The 17,460-nt window shown below is 34.5% G+C and overlaps 1 protein-coding gene across 2 annotated transcripts in view; it reads left to right on the top strand.

Annotated features, from left to right (window-relative positions):
• Nucleotides 1-1,333: 1,333 nt before the first annotated feature.
• The window catches only part of crfb1 (cytokine receptor family member b1), a 53,542-nt gene continuing 37,415 nt past the window's right edge, over nucleotides 1,334-17,460 (top strand). For both annotated transcript variants that reach the window (XM_073846204.1, XM_073846203.1), the window contains exons 1-4: nucleotides 1,334-1,472; nucleotides 1,936-2,010; nucleotides 5,644-5,734; nucleotides 7,291-7,411. In XM_073846204.1, the coding sequence (XP_073702305.1) occupies nucleotides 5,683-5,734; nucleotides 7,291-7,411 (173 nt within the window). In that variant the 5' untranslated portion in view covers nucleotides 1,334-1,472; nucleotides 1,936-2,010; nucleotides 5,644-5,682. The remainder of the gene's footprint in view (nucleotides 1,473-1,935; nucleotides 2,011-5,643; nucleotides 5,735-7,290; nucleotides 7,412-17,460) is intronic.

Genomic DNA, 17,460 nt, shown 5'->3' with positions numbered 1-17,460 from the left:
TTGTGTATATTTTTTCCCGATCAGATAACATTTTAAGCTAATTTAAACATTTAATTTAAACATAGTCCTCAACTAGGCTTATCATGGCCTAGTACTGCCATCTAGTGGCCTCTTATGATAGGCATTAAAACACCTATCAATACAATGGTCATGTTACAATGTGCCCCTCACATGTACCCCACAATGTACCCCACCTAAGGGCCATGTCACACATTTCACTTCCTTTCTTTTGAGGTAAATAACGAAAAATATATACAATGTAATTATGAAACAAAGCTACATATTTGAAATAGACAAGTGTGAAATTGATGTGGATAAAAAGTGAACCACACATGGATTTACACAAACTGAGAAAGTCAAAAAGTGTTAGGTTGTGTCCCATGCTCCCCTAAGCACAAAAAAGTGTAGGTACACTAAAGGCTAAAAATAGAAGTGCTGGTACTGTGTACTGTGTGTACAGGCCCACTTCAAGCACTTGTCCAAGGTTAAGAATAGCCTACTATATAAGGCATCAAAGACATGTTTTATATGGAAACAATAAAATGCTTAATATTAAAAATGAATAAGCAACAGTTAAATCATTTTCATTTTTGTCTCTATCTGGGTTCACAAAACTATTAAGGCTCAGAGTCAGCAGGTAAAGTACCACCTTATATACACAGAGAACAGTAGTTTTCAGTCCTGCACATTTTGTATTTCTCCATGATCTATTACACTTGATTCAAGCTTATAGTTGAGACACACAAAGTGTGCAGTGCTGGGTACCTCCTGTTTGAAAACCACTACCATAAAATATAGGAAAGTCACTGCTACTTCTCCATCTTGCCATGACAGTCTACTACAGAATGTAGCGATGATCATGTGCACTCCACTGACTCTCTTTTGAAATAAATTGGATTGTGTTGCTTTGTTTTTGCAGCCTTAGCCAATTGGTCAGTCGCTTAGTTAAGTAACTTAGTCAATTGGTAGTTTTGGCATTAAGTACCCACCATAAGGACGCTTGGTTTTTGGTATGATTATGCGCCATATTCCATATCTGCATTTCCGCGTCGATAATCAATATGTTATATTCTGCGCGTTGTGTACGTGTTAAAATCCATGTGAATTTTGAACTGCATAGCGTTCCATAATTATATTGTATCACAGGGCATTATTTGGTCTCAGGCTGTTACTTGATATTAAACAAAGGGAAACAAGTGTCCCAAAACATATAGAGACTGCTTCTACAATAGGTAAAATAATTTTGTTTGCTAATACACAACCTATTTGTTTTTCCTTTACTTGTCAATGAACATCACGTGACCCGTGTCAGCCTGTCAGCGCTGAAGCACGTGTTTTTCAGTAATGACGTTGGGAAAGCAGAGTTGGGAACTTCCTTAAACGTTTGTTCAACTACGAATGTATTATACGTAAGTTAAATAATGTGCGCTCTCGACGATAAAAGGATAAGATATAACATCACGGATTTACAGGTATTGTGAATAACTTTTTTCAACGTGTTTAAATGAGTGTTCAGAAACACAAATGAAAGCACTTGTTACATTTCACTTAATAATGTTTTATAATGTTTTACCCGTCGCTCAAAGTCATTAATTAATTAATTAATACAAAATTCATTAATTTGCTAAGGCAACGTATTTGGGGGAAATACAGGTCGTTTGAATGCTATGTAATCTTAACACGGCTTATTTATCTGGTGTTTAACACTTTCTATTTAGTTGGCTTTTTTAAAGCAACATGGCGGTACAGTGATGGTATAACGTTAAATACTATGGTTGTTTGATGGTTGTTACGATATCGATATACAATTATTTTACATGATTCATCAGTGTACTTTAAAGAATACCATGGTGCTATCATACATTTTCTAAAAGCCAAGTTAAGACATTCATTTTTTAAGTATATGTACTGTTAAACTTCTTCTACTATGCACAGGTCTTGCTAGTCATAATGGTGTGATAGTGGTGACTTCAGCGTTGAGTGAATTTATCAAGACCCCATCCACTAAAGGTATTTATATTAAACCTCTTTGAATGTAATGTGTACAAGAAAAAACTTCACTTTTCTTATAATGGGACACCTGTGATTTGTTGATGTAAGCCAGTAGATAGGAAGGCGTCCTCTGTACAGTATGTCAATTGTAAATTATTCTTTGACTGTTAAATATACTTGTAATCCTGAAGTTCATAGACAGATTATGTAAATACCTATCATTCACTTGATTTATATCATTCAGTTTTTTTTCAGGCAATATTTAAAATATAGATATGTAGCTGGTGTGGGCTGATGGTGGTGCTTGAGACGTTATTGGTAATTCACTATTTCAGATAGCAATAATGAAATCAGAGACTTCTGTGTCAAATCTGCCTACATACGTTTTATGTTAGAGCGTCATATGTTATCTGAGAGTGACATAAAGGCAGTTGTGTGAAAAGCCCTTATTTAGAGCTGATTTGGGGATTTTTTAGTTTTTTGCAAATAACTAACTTCGGGAATGCAGTCGTTCATTTACAAGACTTAAGATTCATTCATTTTTAGAACAAGGTTAAGAACATACTCATTTTCCTATTAATCTGTTATTCTGCATTTACATTGCATAATGCACATTTTGACAAGTTATAATTTTATCCCATCCATTGCTGTGGTCATCACTATGATGTGAATCTCGCACTTGTGCTCCTTACTTAAAAAAATTAGGAGCACAGTCAAAATTTCAGGAGCACATTCTAAACAATAATTTAAAAAATCTGATAAAAAAAATTGCCTTCCTATTACGAGGTGATTTTTGACTATTAAGAATAAGTTACCAATCAAATGAAATCAGTATTAACAAAAAATTAATTTGTACTACAGATGTGGCACAGAAGAACACAAAAGTGGCTTGTATGTGTATTTTCATATGTTTAATGAGGCTCAGAGGTGGCACAAGTGCAATCAAATTCATGAATTCATGTTGAGATTAATGTTTTATATATAAAACTTTGAATATAGAAATATTAAATGATTTAAGTAACTGAAAAGACACTTTCAAATGAAACTAAATCTGCCAGCAGGTGGCAGCAAGATACTGTTTTAATTACTGACTATTTTTGACAATGAAAGAGAGGAAAATCAGGCAATAGTGCTATAGTCAGACAATGTAAGTCACTTATTATTAACTTCTTGTTTATTTAACTGTTGTATTAAATCAATATCTCATTTACAAACTCCCAAAAATGTTCAAAAGCTGTCATTCATTTTCATCGCAATCTCACGTAGTTCCATTATAATAAATAAAGCTCTCTACACTGCACAATTAATCTCTTATTTACACTCTCTCTACACTTTGTTTATGAAAGGATTCATGGATATGTCTGTGATACATTACTCAATGAATGAATGATGCATTTATATAGCGCTTTAATTGTGTATTGCCGTACACCCAAAGCGCTTTACAATCTTATGGGGGATCTCTCCTCAACCACCACCAGTGTGCAGCATCCACTTGGATGATGCGTCGGCAGCCACAGTACAAAGGCACCAGTGCACTCGCCACACACCAGCTACAGGTGGAGAGAAGAGAGTGAAAAATAGCCAATTCAATGAAAGGGGATTATTAGGAGGCCATGATTGACTAGGGCAAGTAGAGGGAATTTGGCCAGGACACCGGGTTTACACCCCTACTCTTTACGAGAAGTGCCATGGGATTTTTTGTGACCACAGAGAGTCAGGACCTTGGTTTAACGTCTCATCCGAAGGTCGGTGCTTTTTACAGTATAGTGTCCCCGTCACTATACTGGGGTATTAGGACCCACATAGACCACAGGGTGAGCACCCCCTGCTGGCCTCACTAACCCCTCTTCCAACAGCAACCTAGTTTTCCCAGGAGGTCTCCCATCTCAGCCCTGCTTAGCTTCAGTGAGCAACCAGTCTTGGGCTGCATGGTGATATGACTGTGGCTCAACGTTGCAAAAACACATAGAAACCTTTGAAGCTCCCCTGAGTGCAAACACAAATATGCTGATACGGTCAGTCACACATGGTGCTCCTAAATATTTTTTTAATAGTCGCACACAGTAGTTTTCAGTCGCAAATACGAGTAAAATGATTGCACTGTAGAGCCCTGTTCTGTTATCAATAGTATTACCTCGTGTTTATCATGACAGTTTGATCACGGAAAAATCATTTCAAAAGTATTACTGTACAGCGCTTATTTTTTTTTTATTATGCTTCACTATACATTGTGGATAATCTAAAATCACAATCTAAAATGTAGATTGATGTGGTAAACATACAGTGTCAGTAACAGTATTTTTCTCACTCCCCTTGTCTTATGCACAATTTATTACAAAAACATACACTGACAAACTATGTGACTAAGAGGACAAAGAAGTTAACAAATATATATATTTTTTTAACCGTGAGAGAGTGGCGTAGTGAGTAAGTACAGGTTTTCGTTAATGCTTGTCCTTTGAGGCAAGTGATATGAGTTTGAATCTGACAGACAAACAACTTTTTTTTTTTTGCTACATGACCTATGTGACCTAAAAATAACATTTACAAAATTAAATAAAGACAGGGCCTGTGTAATTGCAAATCAAGTGGAGGAAAACAGTTTGCATTTTACAGCAAGTTTCTCACATTTTACAGTAGGCATGTTCCACTAAAACACGCTTTGTTGTTATTATTATTGTTATTATACAAAAACTCTGGGCTGTCATTTGTTTGCGTTTTGTTTTTAGTGCTTTGTAGTTTTGTTGGTGTTTATTTGTTCCTGTTTGAAAACATTAATTTTAAAAGCTGGAAACCTGTTCAGAAATGTTCAGTTAGTTCAGATAATTTTACATGACCTCAGAGAAGACGAAAAAATGCTGTAAACTTGTGAATTTTTGTCATGCTACTTGTCACGCTTAGCAAGAGTTTTCTAATGCATATAGCTATGCATTAATAATAAGTCGTCGGTGAAAAAATGTTGTTGACGAAAATTATTCGTCAACGAAATTAACATTGCTTCGTGGTTACTTCATAACAGTGGCATCATAATGACTGATGTTGCCTTTATGTGCTGTCGGAAACTTCATATTTCATACTTATGAAGTCGATTACGAAGTGTGATTTGATGTCAGAAAAAAATTTAATGTAATATTCCATTGGTTAACCTAGACCAAGCTAGACAGGAACAACAAAGCTTGCTGTTGCTGAAAAGCATAGAAAAATTAAGGTATGGCGCTTACCTCTGTAGATTCTAAGGGAATGTTAAAGAGTTTGTTTATATTTTTGTTTTTTTATGCTTTTAAGGTTAAATATTTGAATATTTGGAAACTTTAATGTCAAAAAGATTTGTGTAAAAATTTTTTAATGTTACCATAAAGCAGAGGTCTCAAACTCAATTCCTGGAGGGCCGCAGCTCTGCAGAGTTTAGCTCCAACCAACTCCAACTCACACCTGCTTGGAAGTTTCTAGTAATCCTGAAGACCTTGATTAGCTGGATCAGGTGTGTTTGATTAGGGTTGGAGCTAAACTGTGCAGAGCTGCGGCCCTCCAGGAATTGAGTTTGAGACCAGTGCCATAAAGGTTTGGTTTAAAAGGTCTCTTTCTCCTTGTTCCTCTTTTCTTCCATTGGTGGTCTGTCTGAATCATTTCTGTTTTGTATTTTTATTTCAGTGTGAGGTTGCTGTTGGTGAAATATGATCAACAGTCAAAATGAAGACCACTTACACGGGGCAGCTTTTCCTTGTGACGCTGTACTTTACAGGTATGATCCAAGGGGTGGGATCTATGATCTCAGAATATCAGGACTCAAATGGACTCATTTAAACAGTGGCTCCGATGTTGAACATTGTAAAATCAAGCAATCAATGCCTTTTGTCTCGAAAGTTGTTTGTATGTAGTATGTATGTAGATACTGTTCTAGCCCATGATTAATGAGCTTCTATTCTCGTTTTAATTTTTTTGGTAACACTTTATTTTAAGGATCAGGAATTAGACAGTAATTAATGACTAATAACTGCATTTGTAAGTGACTAGTTATGGACTTGTATGCCATTACAAGCTATTTATAAGGCCTTTATTGGTTGTTGTCTTATTTTTGACTTATAGACCCTTTATACTTGTTTCTGTCCTAACAGTGTATTAATTAGCTAAACATAAAACAAACTAATAGCTGGTATTGTGTGAATTACACACTTTATAAGTTCTCAATACACTATGTGAATGCGTAGCTTATAAGTATAAAATAAATATAGAATAGGCATTTCATCACAGACATTTCAATTAACAGAAAAACACTTTTACACAAAAGCACAGTCTTTCTAGCAGTTGTTCCATACTAACAAATGTTTTAAAAACTAAATATACCCCTTTCCCTGAATTTATTAATAGCTAACAAGCTAATTTCTCACTAATACATTCAGTATTACGTCAGATTATGTTCCCTATTCTAAAGTAGAAAAGCGACATGAAAGTTTGCAGATGTGTCTCATCTGTAGTTTGTTCTCTTGTTGAACCATCAAACAATAAAGAATATTTTGTTTATTAATCATTTATTAGTATGGAACAACTGCTAGAAGACTGCTTTTGTGTACTGTAACTGTTTTTCAGCTAATTTAAATGTCTGATGAAATTCCTATTCTATATTTATTTCATACTTATAAGCTACACATTCGCATAGTGTACTGAGAACTTGTAAAGTTTGTAATTTGCACAATACAAGCTATTAGTTTGTTTTATTTTTAGCTAATTAGTACACTGTTAGGACAGAAACAAGTATAAAGGGTCTATAAGACCAACATAAGACAACAGCCAATAAAGGCCTTATAAATAGCTTGTAATGGCATACAAGTCCATAACTAGTCATTTACAAATGCAGTTATTAGTCATTAATTACTGTCTAATTCCTGATCCTTAAAATAAAGTGTTACCATTTTTTTTTAATATTTCCAACCATTTTAGGTGTTGTGGGTATTTTAGATAAACTATTGACAAGACAAGACAATTGCAAAAGTGTGATTCATGAAAAAATTATCTTAAGGTCAAGAAAAGATTTCATTATCCTGATGAGACATTGGAACCGGTAATGGAAATAAGCGTAGATATATTTGGAAAATATCTAAAAATCTGATAAATGTTGGGATATTTCTTTTTCCTGTTTTATTTATTGAATTATATTTATTAAATCATTTTATATAATATACTTTTGAAATATATCAGTTTATATGTGACTATATTGTTGCTTAGTATGACAAAAAGTAAAAGATAAACATTAATTGTTTGTGATATGTGTCTTATTTCTTTATGGTTTTCTTCTTCTAGTGCTTCACACAATCCCTGCTCCTGTCAACTTTACAATATTGTCTCAAAACTTCAAGCACATTTTACAGTGGAGCCCTGGAATAAATTCTTCTCCACAGACAGTTTTCAATTTAAATCAAAGGTGAGTGTTCTCCAAAAACAAGTCTGGAAGCAATTGTACAACAAGTAGATAAAACCTGCTTACCTCATTGTGAAGTACAGGTACTTTAGTTTGTAATGTTGGAAACTAAAATGAAATTACCAATGATAGGTTCAGTGATGAAATACACTACTGAATTCTATATTATCCAACATTATCAGGGAGCAGTTGTTGTTAAGTCGACTTCATGATTAAAGAACACCAAAGTAGATTTTTCCTCCTAATTCGTTATTACTCTCTGTAAAATTGCATAATAAAATTAAGAAAATTACAGAAAATGTTATGTCGGCCAAGTTTTAAATGTTTCTAAAAAAAAAAAGCACTGTAAAAAGTTAGCAAAACATAGCATGATCACTTCTAACACTAGGGAAGGAATTTGTCATTGCGCCATTATATTTGATAAATATATCTTAACTCCTAGTTAACCACCTTACTGTACTATTAAATGTTATAGAGTAAATGTTAAACCATACAATTATTTTTATTTTATATGGCTGATTTCCTGGGAAAATTGATAAATAAATGTGCTGCAGGTTTAAGAATAAAGCATTGAACTGTTCAATTCTACACATGCAGCTCATGATACAGTGTTTATGCATCTCAGAGTAAGTGATAGGTGATTCAGACTAGTTGTTTCAAATGGTTTGTTGTAGTTAACGGGTTCAAAAGTTCAAATGTGAATATTCTGGATTTCTGCATTTACTAACTTCCAGATCCTCCTAATAAATGGCTCTGGACTTTCACACCATGAATCCACCAGCTTATAATGCATATAGAATTTTTTGGTTGTTTTTAACACTAACATAAAGATATAACACAATACAGAAATGAAATGCAAAATATTTTTTTTATTTAAATTCTTATCATTAACATTAATGAATGACTGGCATACTTCTTTACATTAGAATTTGTCTTTCCTGGTATATTTGACAAACAGTAAATCATTTAGAATAATTTTACACATCTCTTTTAGAGGGACAGTTTAATATCAGTTTTATATGGACTGTTTTATGGCATTTCTATTGGTCCTTCAAAAATCATTCTGATTTGCTGCTCAAGAAGCATTTCTGATTATTATTAATGCTGAAAACAGTTGTGCTGGTTCATATTTTCATGTATAATGTGATACATTACTATTTAGTCTAGGCTTATATATATATATATACAGTATGAGCAATATCACATGAGTATACTTGAGATATGGCTGTATATCGGTTGTGATTCCCCATAGGCACGAGGCCGCAGGCCGATACAAAATTGATACAAAATTGTGAAAGGGCATTCCTGTAGCAATACCAGTAGAATATCTCACGGTTCTGAACCAATCAGATTTGAGAACCAGAACAAACTGTTGTATAAATACATGTATATGTCAAGGTTGCATTAAATTGATTTAAGCAACAGAAAAGATATTTGTACTTATTACAAATTATTTATATTTCTGATAAATCATGTGCTTTAACTTTGTATTCATCAAATAATCCTGAAAAGGTTAAAGTATCACAGTTTGAGCAATATCTTTTGTGTTTTTTCTTTTTTTTGATTACAGATTTTTTTTTCCCCCATTTATTATTGCACTTCAGAAGCTACATGCCTCTCAGAAGACAATATTAGAATTTATTATTATTACAATTTATGTATTAGTTATGTATGAGTCCTTCAGTTGTCCTAAGTGTAAAAAATAGCAACAACTTAGTTGACATTTTTAGTGTTTTGGGCCTTTAATCAACATGGAAGCCTAGAACTACTAAGCATATGGTATGATTAGAAATATATATTTGTATATATATTTATATATTCCAAATGGTACCATAATATAACCGGGTATCTGCAGGATTTTTAAATCAAATTTAAGACCTTTAAAGACCTTTTTAAGACCTGCACTTCACATTTCAGCCTTTAAACTATTTTTAAGATAAGGGGTGAGTCAAAAATATAAATTATTATATTAATTTAAACAATTATTATCAATAATTTATTACAATAAATAACATATAAATATATCTTAGTGACTTGTTTCGATTTTTATAATGCATTAGCGTCCCTGTTGTTTGTGCGCAGTGGTGTGATGGTGAGTTAAAAAAAGAAATATAATTTTATTTCTAATAGTATTGATCTTGGAAGTAAAGTAGTTCATAAAGTCATTGTCCTGGGTGTAATGTAACAAACACATACAGGGTATGATGATTTTCTATAGGCACTGTAGTACTTTTCCTCCATGTAATACAAAATACCTCTAGTTTTGTTTTCTTTCTAGCTGCACTCAGTAACCCAACTTGTGTATCAACACTTAGATACACTATAGACTACACTAGTTGGGTTATCTAGTTTCATTGTATTTTATTTTATGTATTTGTATTTTGCATGTTGGTCTGCAAATTTAATGAAGAATATCAGGTGTCAGGTGTGGGTCTTAGTTCTGTGGTCTAAAGTGCTGGTAACCGCTTCCTGTTTCTTGTGGAGATGTTTGTGTGCTCTTCTCTCAGCTTAAAACAAGCCCATCTAAGAGCTTCAGAAGGCCTCTTCTAATAGTCAGACATTTTGTAAATTTTAACCAGTGGTGGGCCATGCATTTCACACCTAGGCCTTCAGTGGTATCAGACTTGAATGAATCCACCTCTTAATACCATCATTATGACACCATGTATGTCACATTTACTACAAAAAGATTGATCTGTGCCATAAATATCTTTTTTACCACAGCAGCATGTGTGTGATAGGCTCACACACATTGCAAAACTGTTTAGAAACCTGTTGTCAAACTAAGTTTCTGAGGCATCCTAGAACCGACTCTCCGCGCTGCATTGCTAAAGTTAGGTGCCTTTTTGACGCATAATAATAATAATCGTCTTACTATCGACAAAGGCATCAGCAACAGGCGATATCTCTGACTATCGCCGATACACTATACCAGGGGTGCCCAATACGTCGATCGCGATCTACCGGTCGATCGCAAAGGTGGTGTGGGTAGATCGCACGGCATTAATTAGACGTCAAATAAAGTAGACGATCAGCCAATGTAGTCAGCCAATCATCCGTCCTCACTATTAATTGTGTCTCTTGATTGACGTACAAGGCAGCCAGTCTGACATCTGTCCTTTTATGACACGAATCACCGCGCATGAACGTGCATACAGCGGCACCAAGTGGCTGATTCCATTCAGTGCAAGTCATCAGAGTAAAGTAATTACAAAAAAATGTACTTGTATGTAGTTGTATTCATGTAGTTATGCAAGCTACACCAACATATAAAGAATTCTCAATATATTCATAAATAAATGTTTTGCATTTTTATAGTAGGTAGATCATTTTGACTTCGTCATTTTATAAGTAGCTCACAAGCCAAAAAAGTGTGGGCACCCCTGCACTATACCATCGTCTATCGGCACAACCTTACCAAATTCCCATCAGTTCAGTTTTTGAAATAATTTACCTTTGTGACGCCGTTTTATATCATAGATGTGCAGCTCACTACAAATGCGGTGTGCAAGCTCTGAGTCCAGTTATCCAATCAAAGGATGCGAAAATGCTGACATACACCTGCTAGATAGCCCCGGTGTCACCAACTCGGAATCTGATTGGTTAACAATAACAGTAAAGTAACAGTTTCATTGCCATTTATTTTAAGCAAAGCACTGTTGATTCTGAAGGCTTCAAGTAAAATTTGTTTTACCCTGGCAACTGAAATATGTTTGGATAAAAGCTATAACATATACCTACACTACTGGAGGCAGCACAACCAAGAGGAAAGCTATGACATGAATAGACTATTGGGAATAATTTGATACACATTAATAGAAAAAATATATAAAAATGTAAGGCAGTGATTCTGATAGTGTTTAGGCAAGCAGAGAAGGCCTTGCTGGACCTGACGGCACACCACTGATTTTAACAGATTGTTTTTTTTTTTTCTTCTGGACATTATATTTACATTTTACATGTACATTTAGCAGATGGTTTTATCCAAAGTGACTTACAAATGAAGACAATGGAAGAAATCGAAATCACCAAAAGAGCAATGATATGCAATGATATGCTCAGTTATCCTAACGCAGTACATGTAGCAAGGTTTTTTTTTTTATATAATAAATAAAAACAAAACAGATATAGAGCATGTTTGTGTTAGAGGCCTTTTTTGTTAATTCTATTATAAATAAAAAGAAAGCAAATGAATAGATTGCAAAAAGAGTAGAGAAGCTAGTGTTCGATTTTTTTTTTTTTTTTAAGAAAACAAGCAGTTAGAAAATGAATAGAGTGCAAGTCTTAAAGGGTCAAGTTTTTTTTAAAGAACAGAATAAGAATAGAGAGTGCTATAGTTAGAGGGTCAAGTAAAGATGGAAGGAGGGTGTTTTTAGCCATTTCTTGAAGATGGCTAAAGACTTAGCTGCTCGGATTGAGTTGGGCAGGAGGGAACTTTTTTTTTTTTTAACAATCTGTTTATTGAGATGTATCAAAATATAACAATGTAATACAACAATATTTTAGCTACATCTTTTCATATGAAAAAAAACCCACAGGTTATTTCAGAAAGTAATACAGTAGAAAGGAGAAGGAGAAGTTAAAAATACAAAACATGCATAGAAGGCATACAAATCATTATTTAACAATGTTTTCCTTAAATAAAATTATGAAAAGGGGGATAAGATAGGTCAAGTGTCAAGTTATCTTGTCTTCTCTTGTCTCATTTAGTACATTCCCAAAATCCGAATTTGATATAAAGGATATAAAGGGTGTTCAAATTTTCTCAAAAGAAGAAATTTTACCTTTCAACATATAAATAATCTTTTCCATAGCTAAACAGAAGAACGTGTTATTGATCCACTGTACGATAGATGGCTTTTCCACTTTCTTCCAGTACAAGGCTATTAGACATTTTGCTTGAAGTATACTAATATCAATAAGTTTACGAGTGCTGCCATGGTCCACAGTATTCTCAGGAATAATTCCCAAACTAAAAATTTCAGGTTTCATTGGTAGATTTATAGACACTGAGAAATAAATCTGAGAAATAAATATAGCCACCTCCTTCCAAAACTCCTGCACCTTTGGGCAGTTCCACATGCAATGCAAAGGTGTACCTTTATCATCTGAGCATTTGATGCACGTGTCTGGAATATTCTGGTTAATTTTATTTAACCTAACTGGAGTAATGTAAATTCTCATAATCCAGTTGTACTGAATTAATTTGAGATTACTATTAAATGTTTGTACATGAGCTTTCGTACATATTTCTTCCCAAACATCCAAGGGAATATTTACATATAGGAAGCCAATTTAGATTCTGATGATTCTTTAGAGTGTGATTCTAACATTTTATAAAACATAGATATTAAACCTTTAGTTTGGGCAGATTTTGATAACAGTTCTTCAAGAGGTGTCTTATTAGGTTTTGTAAGCTTTGCACCTTGATAGGAAGAAATATAGCTCCTAAATTGAAGGAATTTAAAAAAATGCTTTTTGGGAATATCAAGTTGCGCTACAATTTCTGCAAAAGACATTAGATCCTTTTCCCTATAGAAATCCTCAATTTTCTGTAGCCCTTTATCAAACCACATCTTAAATCCAGGGTCAGATCTAGCTGGTTTAAAACGCTTGTTTCCCCATATTGGAGTAAAACATGATAAAGTATTGCACTGCCCTAAATATTTATATACATCACACCAGACGTTAATTGTATTAATGAGGATAGGGTTAAAAGGTACAACATCTTTGTCTTTTCTGAGAGATTTAATGTCTGCCGAATAGAGGTAGAGATTAAGGGGTAATTTTGACTTTATGAAGAAAGATTCAGTATCCACCCAAGATGTACAAGATTCAGAAGAGAAATAATATAAAGTAGATCGTAATTGTGCTGCCCAGTAGTACAGCTGTAGATTGGGAATCTGAAGACCACCCCTATTATAAGTATAATTAAGTATAATAATGATAACCGAACACAAACTCTTTTATTATTCCAGATGAAATCAGTGAATGATCTCCGAAGTATTGTAAAAAAGGAGGTTGGAGGGCAGAGAGGAATATTTTGAAATAGATATAATATTTTAGGTAGTACACTCATTTTTATTATATTTACATGCCCAATTAGTGATATAGGTAGATTTTTCCACCGTTCAATAAATTTAGAGATAGTGTTCAAAAGACGTTGGTAATTAACTGAAGATATATTATCTACATTCACTGTTATTTTAATTCCTAAATAAATAAAGGAATCTACCACATTGAATTGTGTTACAGTTGGTATTTGACTATCACCGTTATTCAGTAAAAGGATACATGATTTAGAAGCACGTGGCTCAATTGCTAAGATAAAAAGAAGGGGTGAAAGGGGGCACCCTTGACGAGTACCCCTTTGGATGTTAAAAGCCTTAGAAACTATATTGTTAGTGAGTACTTCAGCCATAGGATGCATGTAAAGTATCTTAATCCATTTACAGAACATTTCTCCAAATCCAAATCTTTTAAGGACCTCAAATAGATACAGTCATTCCACCCTGTCGAAAGCCTTTTCGGCATCTAACGCCTGTTTCACACATACTCCGTCTGCAGTGCGTATGCGTTGCGTATTTTTTTCCGCATCCATGTTAACGGATTAGAGCGTTCACACTGCCACGCGGTTGCTGTCCGGCAGTACGTCCCAGAAGCGGTGCGTTTGCAGCAGTGCAGCGATCGTTTCGGCACAGAGTCTATTTTTTGCTGTGCTGCATTGCGTTGCATGCGCTGAATTAAAGTGACAGCGCATTGTTCGCTGTAAAAATGAACATGGATTGACACGGAATGTACCATAAATGCAGTCTACTGTGTTTCAAAGTCAACACGTGGCTTTTTGGCTAGGTTTAAAATAGTGCAGTTTTAAATAAACAAGGCAACATAATAGATGCACTTGTCCGGGTAGAAAAGTTATTTAAAAGATTGTTTTTAATAAAGATTTAATGCGAAAGAAAGGCACAGAGAGCCGACTGTTTCTGTCTGTGGTAAGTTTTAATTTAAAATATTTGTGATAGCCCAATTTCAATAAGAAAAGGAAGCTATACCTATGCTGTTTAAATGTGTTGCAACTTGCTTTAGCAACTTAATATATAAATATGTATAAACAATAAATAATCCAACACTCTTCCATATTTTAAAACAAAAAACAGTCACTCGGAGGCGCACTGGAAAGATGCGCAGCTTCTTCTTCTTTACTTCGTCAAACTGCCTCCGTTGTTTGTTCACTTCAGCAGAAAGGTCCGTAAAGAACATGATTCTGTGATTTTTGAACAGTACATCTTTGTTTGCACTGGCCGCTCGCATCACGCGCTCCTTGTCTCTATAGTCCAAAAACTTACGATCATCACTCTCGGGGTTGAATTCACGTCCGCTGCAGTCTTTCGCATATAACCGATCCTGTGGGCCCTCTCTATGGCCAGTGGCTTTCGGAGTGGTTCCATATCCACAGAGGCAGTGGTGGTTTTGTAGGCAAACATTAATGCCTTGAATTTTATGTGAGCAGCTATTGGTAGCCAGTGCAAATTGATGAAGAGAGGTGTGACAAACATTCCTTTCAGCTCATTAAAAATTTATCTTGCTGCCACATTCTGGATTAATTGTAAAGGTTTGATAGAAACCTTCACGGAGGACATTGGTTAACCAGCCCAGCAGGCACAGGACGTCAACATGATGTCAGATTGATGTTGTACCCCAACATCATGGGGATGTTGCATTTTGTTTGGAAATTAAAATCGGGTTGACGTCAGAACCCAACGTCAGAACAACGTTAATGTCCAACATTGGACAGACATTGCATTTTGGTTGGAAATGAAAATCAGGGTGACGTCAGAACCCAACATCAGAATGACGTCAGTGTCCAACGTTTGGTCAGACGTTGCATTTTGGGTGGAAATGAAAACCGGGTTGATGTCAGAACACAACGTCAGACCAACGTCAGTGTCCTATTTCCAACAGATAATCATTTGGATAATCGTGGTTGAAATCAGTTTCAGTCAAAATCTAACAACTGTCAAAACTGTCAAGCTGTCAAATTCCAACTTTAAAAAAAGATGGTTAAAATGGATTTTGTTGGCATGACATCAAACCTTTAACAGAGCCAGGAATTTTGTTGCAAAAATCAGCATACAGACAGAAAAACAAAACAAAACATACAGAGAAAGTGTAACAATAAGATTGGACAGAGGTCAAGATCCAACGTGAGACAACACCAAATTAATAATTTTAAGACATTAGTAAAAAGAATTTAACTTAATCTGAAAGTGGAATCCACAAATGTGGGGTGGTTATATCAGAAAAATTACAAAAGAGATGACTGGATTATATATTAAAATATTTGTTTTATTATATTAGCATTATTGAAATAGAACATTTTCAAAGTAACATTTTTAAAATCAACCATTTTCCAATTCTAATTCCAACATTTTTCAAAACATTAACATCAACGTTAAGCTGTCAAATTCCAACTTGCAAAATAATAATCAGCACACAAATTTGAAAGAAAAAAAAAAAAAAAATTACACATATATATATATATATATATATTAGGGGTGAGAATCTTTAGGCACTTCACGATCCGATTCCGATTCTGGGAGTCACGATCCGATTCCAAAACGATTCTTGATCTACATTTTTTCCCCAATTAATTCTTCTGCTGTGCAAATACAACTTTAGAATTTTAAAAACATGTAAAATTGCAGTTTCTATGCTTTTTGTTTATTGAACTCTCTGTAAAAGTAGGTGTGTCAATCTTCACTGGTTTCAAGATTCAATTTAATTACTGTTTTAATTATCAACTAAATATCACAATGGGACACATTCTCAGTTTTCAATAGTATTGCACATGGCTACATTTTCATATACGTTTTATGTCAAATTTATTTTGTGGCAATTTTACTTTATTTTTTAAATTATATAAGCAAGGTACTTTTTAAAACAAGTACTTATTTAAAATAAGTGTTCTTTAGGTATCTGAAAGTTTACAGACAACTTTTTCCTCAGCATTACTGCAGTTTTATAGTTACTGATGAGATCATAGACAGGCAGCATTAACAGGCTGCATTCAAACTAATGCACAGCAGTGGCGAGCGGTGACTTTTTTTTTTTTTTTACCAGTAATGCTTAGTGCTAAAACCACCAGTAATACCAAAAATAATAATATCTTTAGATTATTTAGATACCAATAAAATCAGAGACGAAATCATATTTTAATATTTCCTCTTTTTTATTATTTAAAAAAAATTACAGACATTTTATATAGGCTATTTTTTTTTCAGTGGGCTTTAAAATAATATACAGTTAGGATGGTTTTTTTTTTTCTTTTTTTGTTTTTTTTTTTCATTTGATTTAGTCGAGTAAGTTGCTCATCAAACACAATATGATTTTCGGCAATCAGGATCTGGCAGCAACAGCGCGTTTTTCCGCTTGGGCGAGCGCTTCGCGGACAGCTTACCCCGCGAATGAAATCACGCGCATGCCAGCAAAACAGATAATGCGTTTCAATTCTGAGGAGTCGAGAAAGATGCGGAGAATCTGCTTGCCCGGAAGATTCTATCTCAAATAAGGGATCAACTTATAAGCATGTTTATATTAATGAACACGTGAACGCATTCTCTCTGACAGCCTGTTATGCGGAGCGTTAGCAGCTTATATGGACGGGACGGAACGCAACTGATGCACAGATCTATTTCGATATATCAGATGTTTTGTCCTGCTCTGAAAACATAACTGAATGTACAGTTTCGTTTAAAACTATTCGAAAAAGAAAGTGCATTTAACCGCATCCGCAATCGAGCTTTAGGACGAACAAACACAAAGCGCACGTGAAAGTCTGTCAGTGCACGAGTTTCTTGCATCTAATAGTACTGCATTCCAGACGGCAGAAATGAAAGCATATCTTAAGTAAAACACGGCGGGTGGAAGCACACAATGTCAAGCAGTGCGCACGTGTCTCACAGTGCAAATTCGGTGCAATGAAGCCTATCGCGTCTCTAGCGCGCACATGGGCGATATGCGGGGGAAAAAAACAAGCTCAGAATCGATTCTGA

The sequence above is a fragment of the Garra rufa genome, chromosome 8, assembly GCF_049309525.1.
Source record: "Garra rufa chromosome 8, GarRuf1.0, whole genome shotgun sequence".
NCBI lineage: Eukaryota > Metazoa > Chordata > Actinopteri > Cypriniformes > Cyprinidae > Garra > Garra rufa.
The sequence above is the reverse complement of the archived record's forward strand: the minus strand, read 5'-3'. Positions and strand labels throughout refer to the sequence as shown.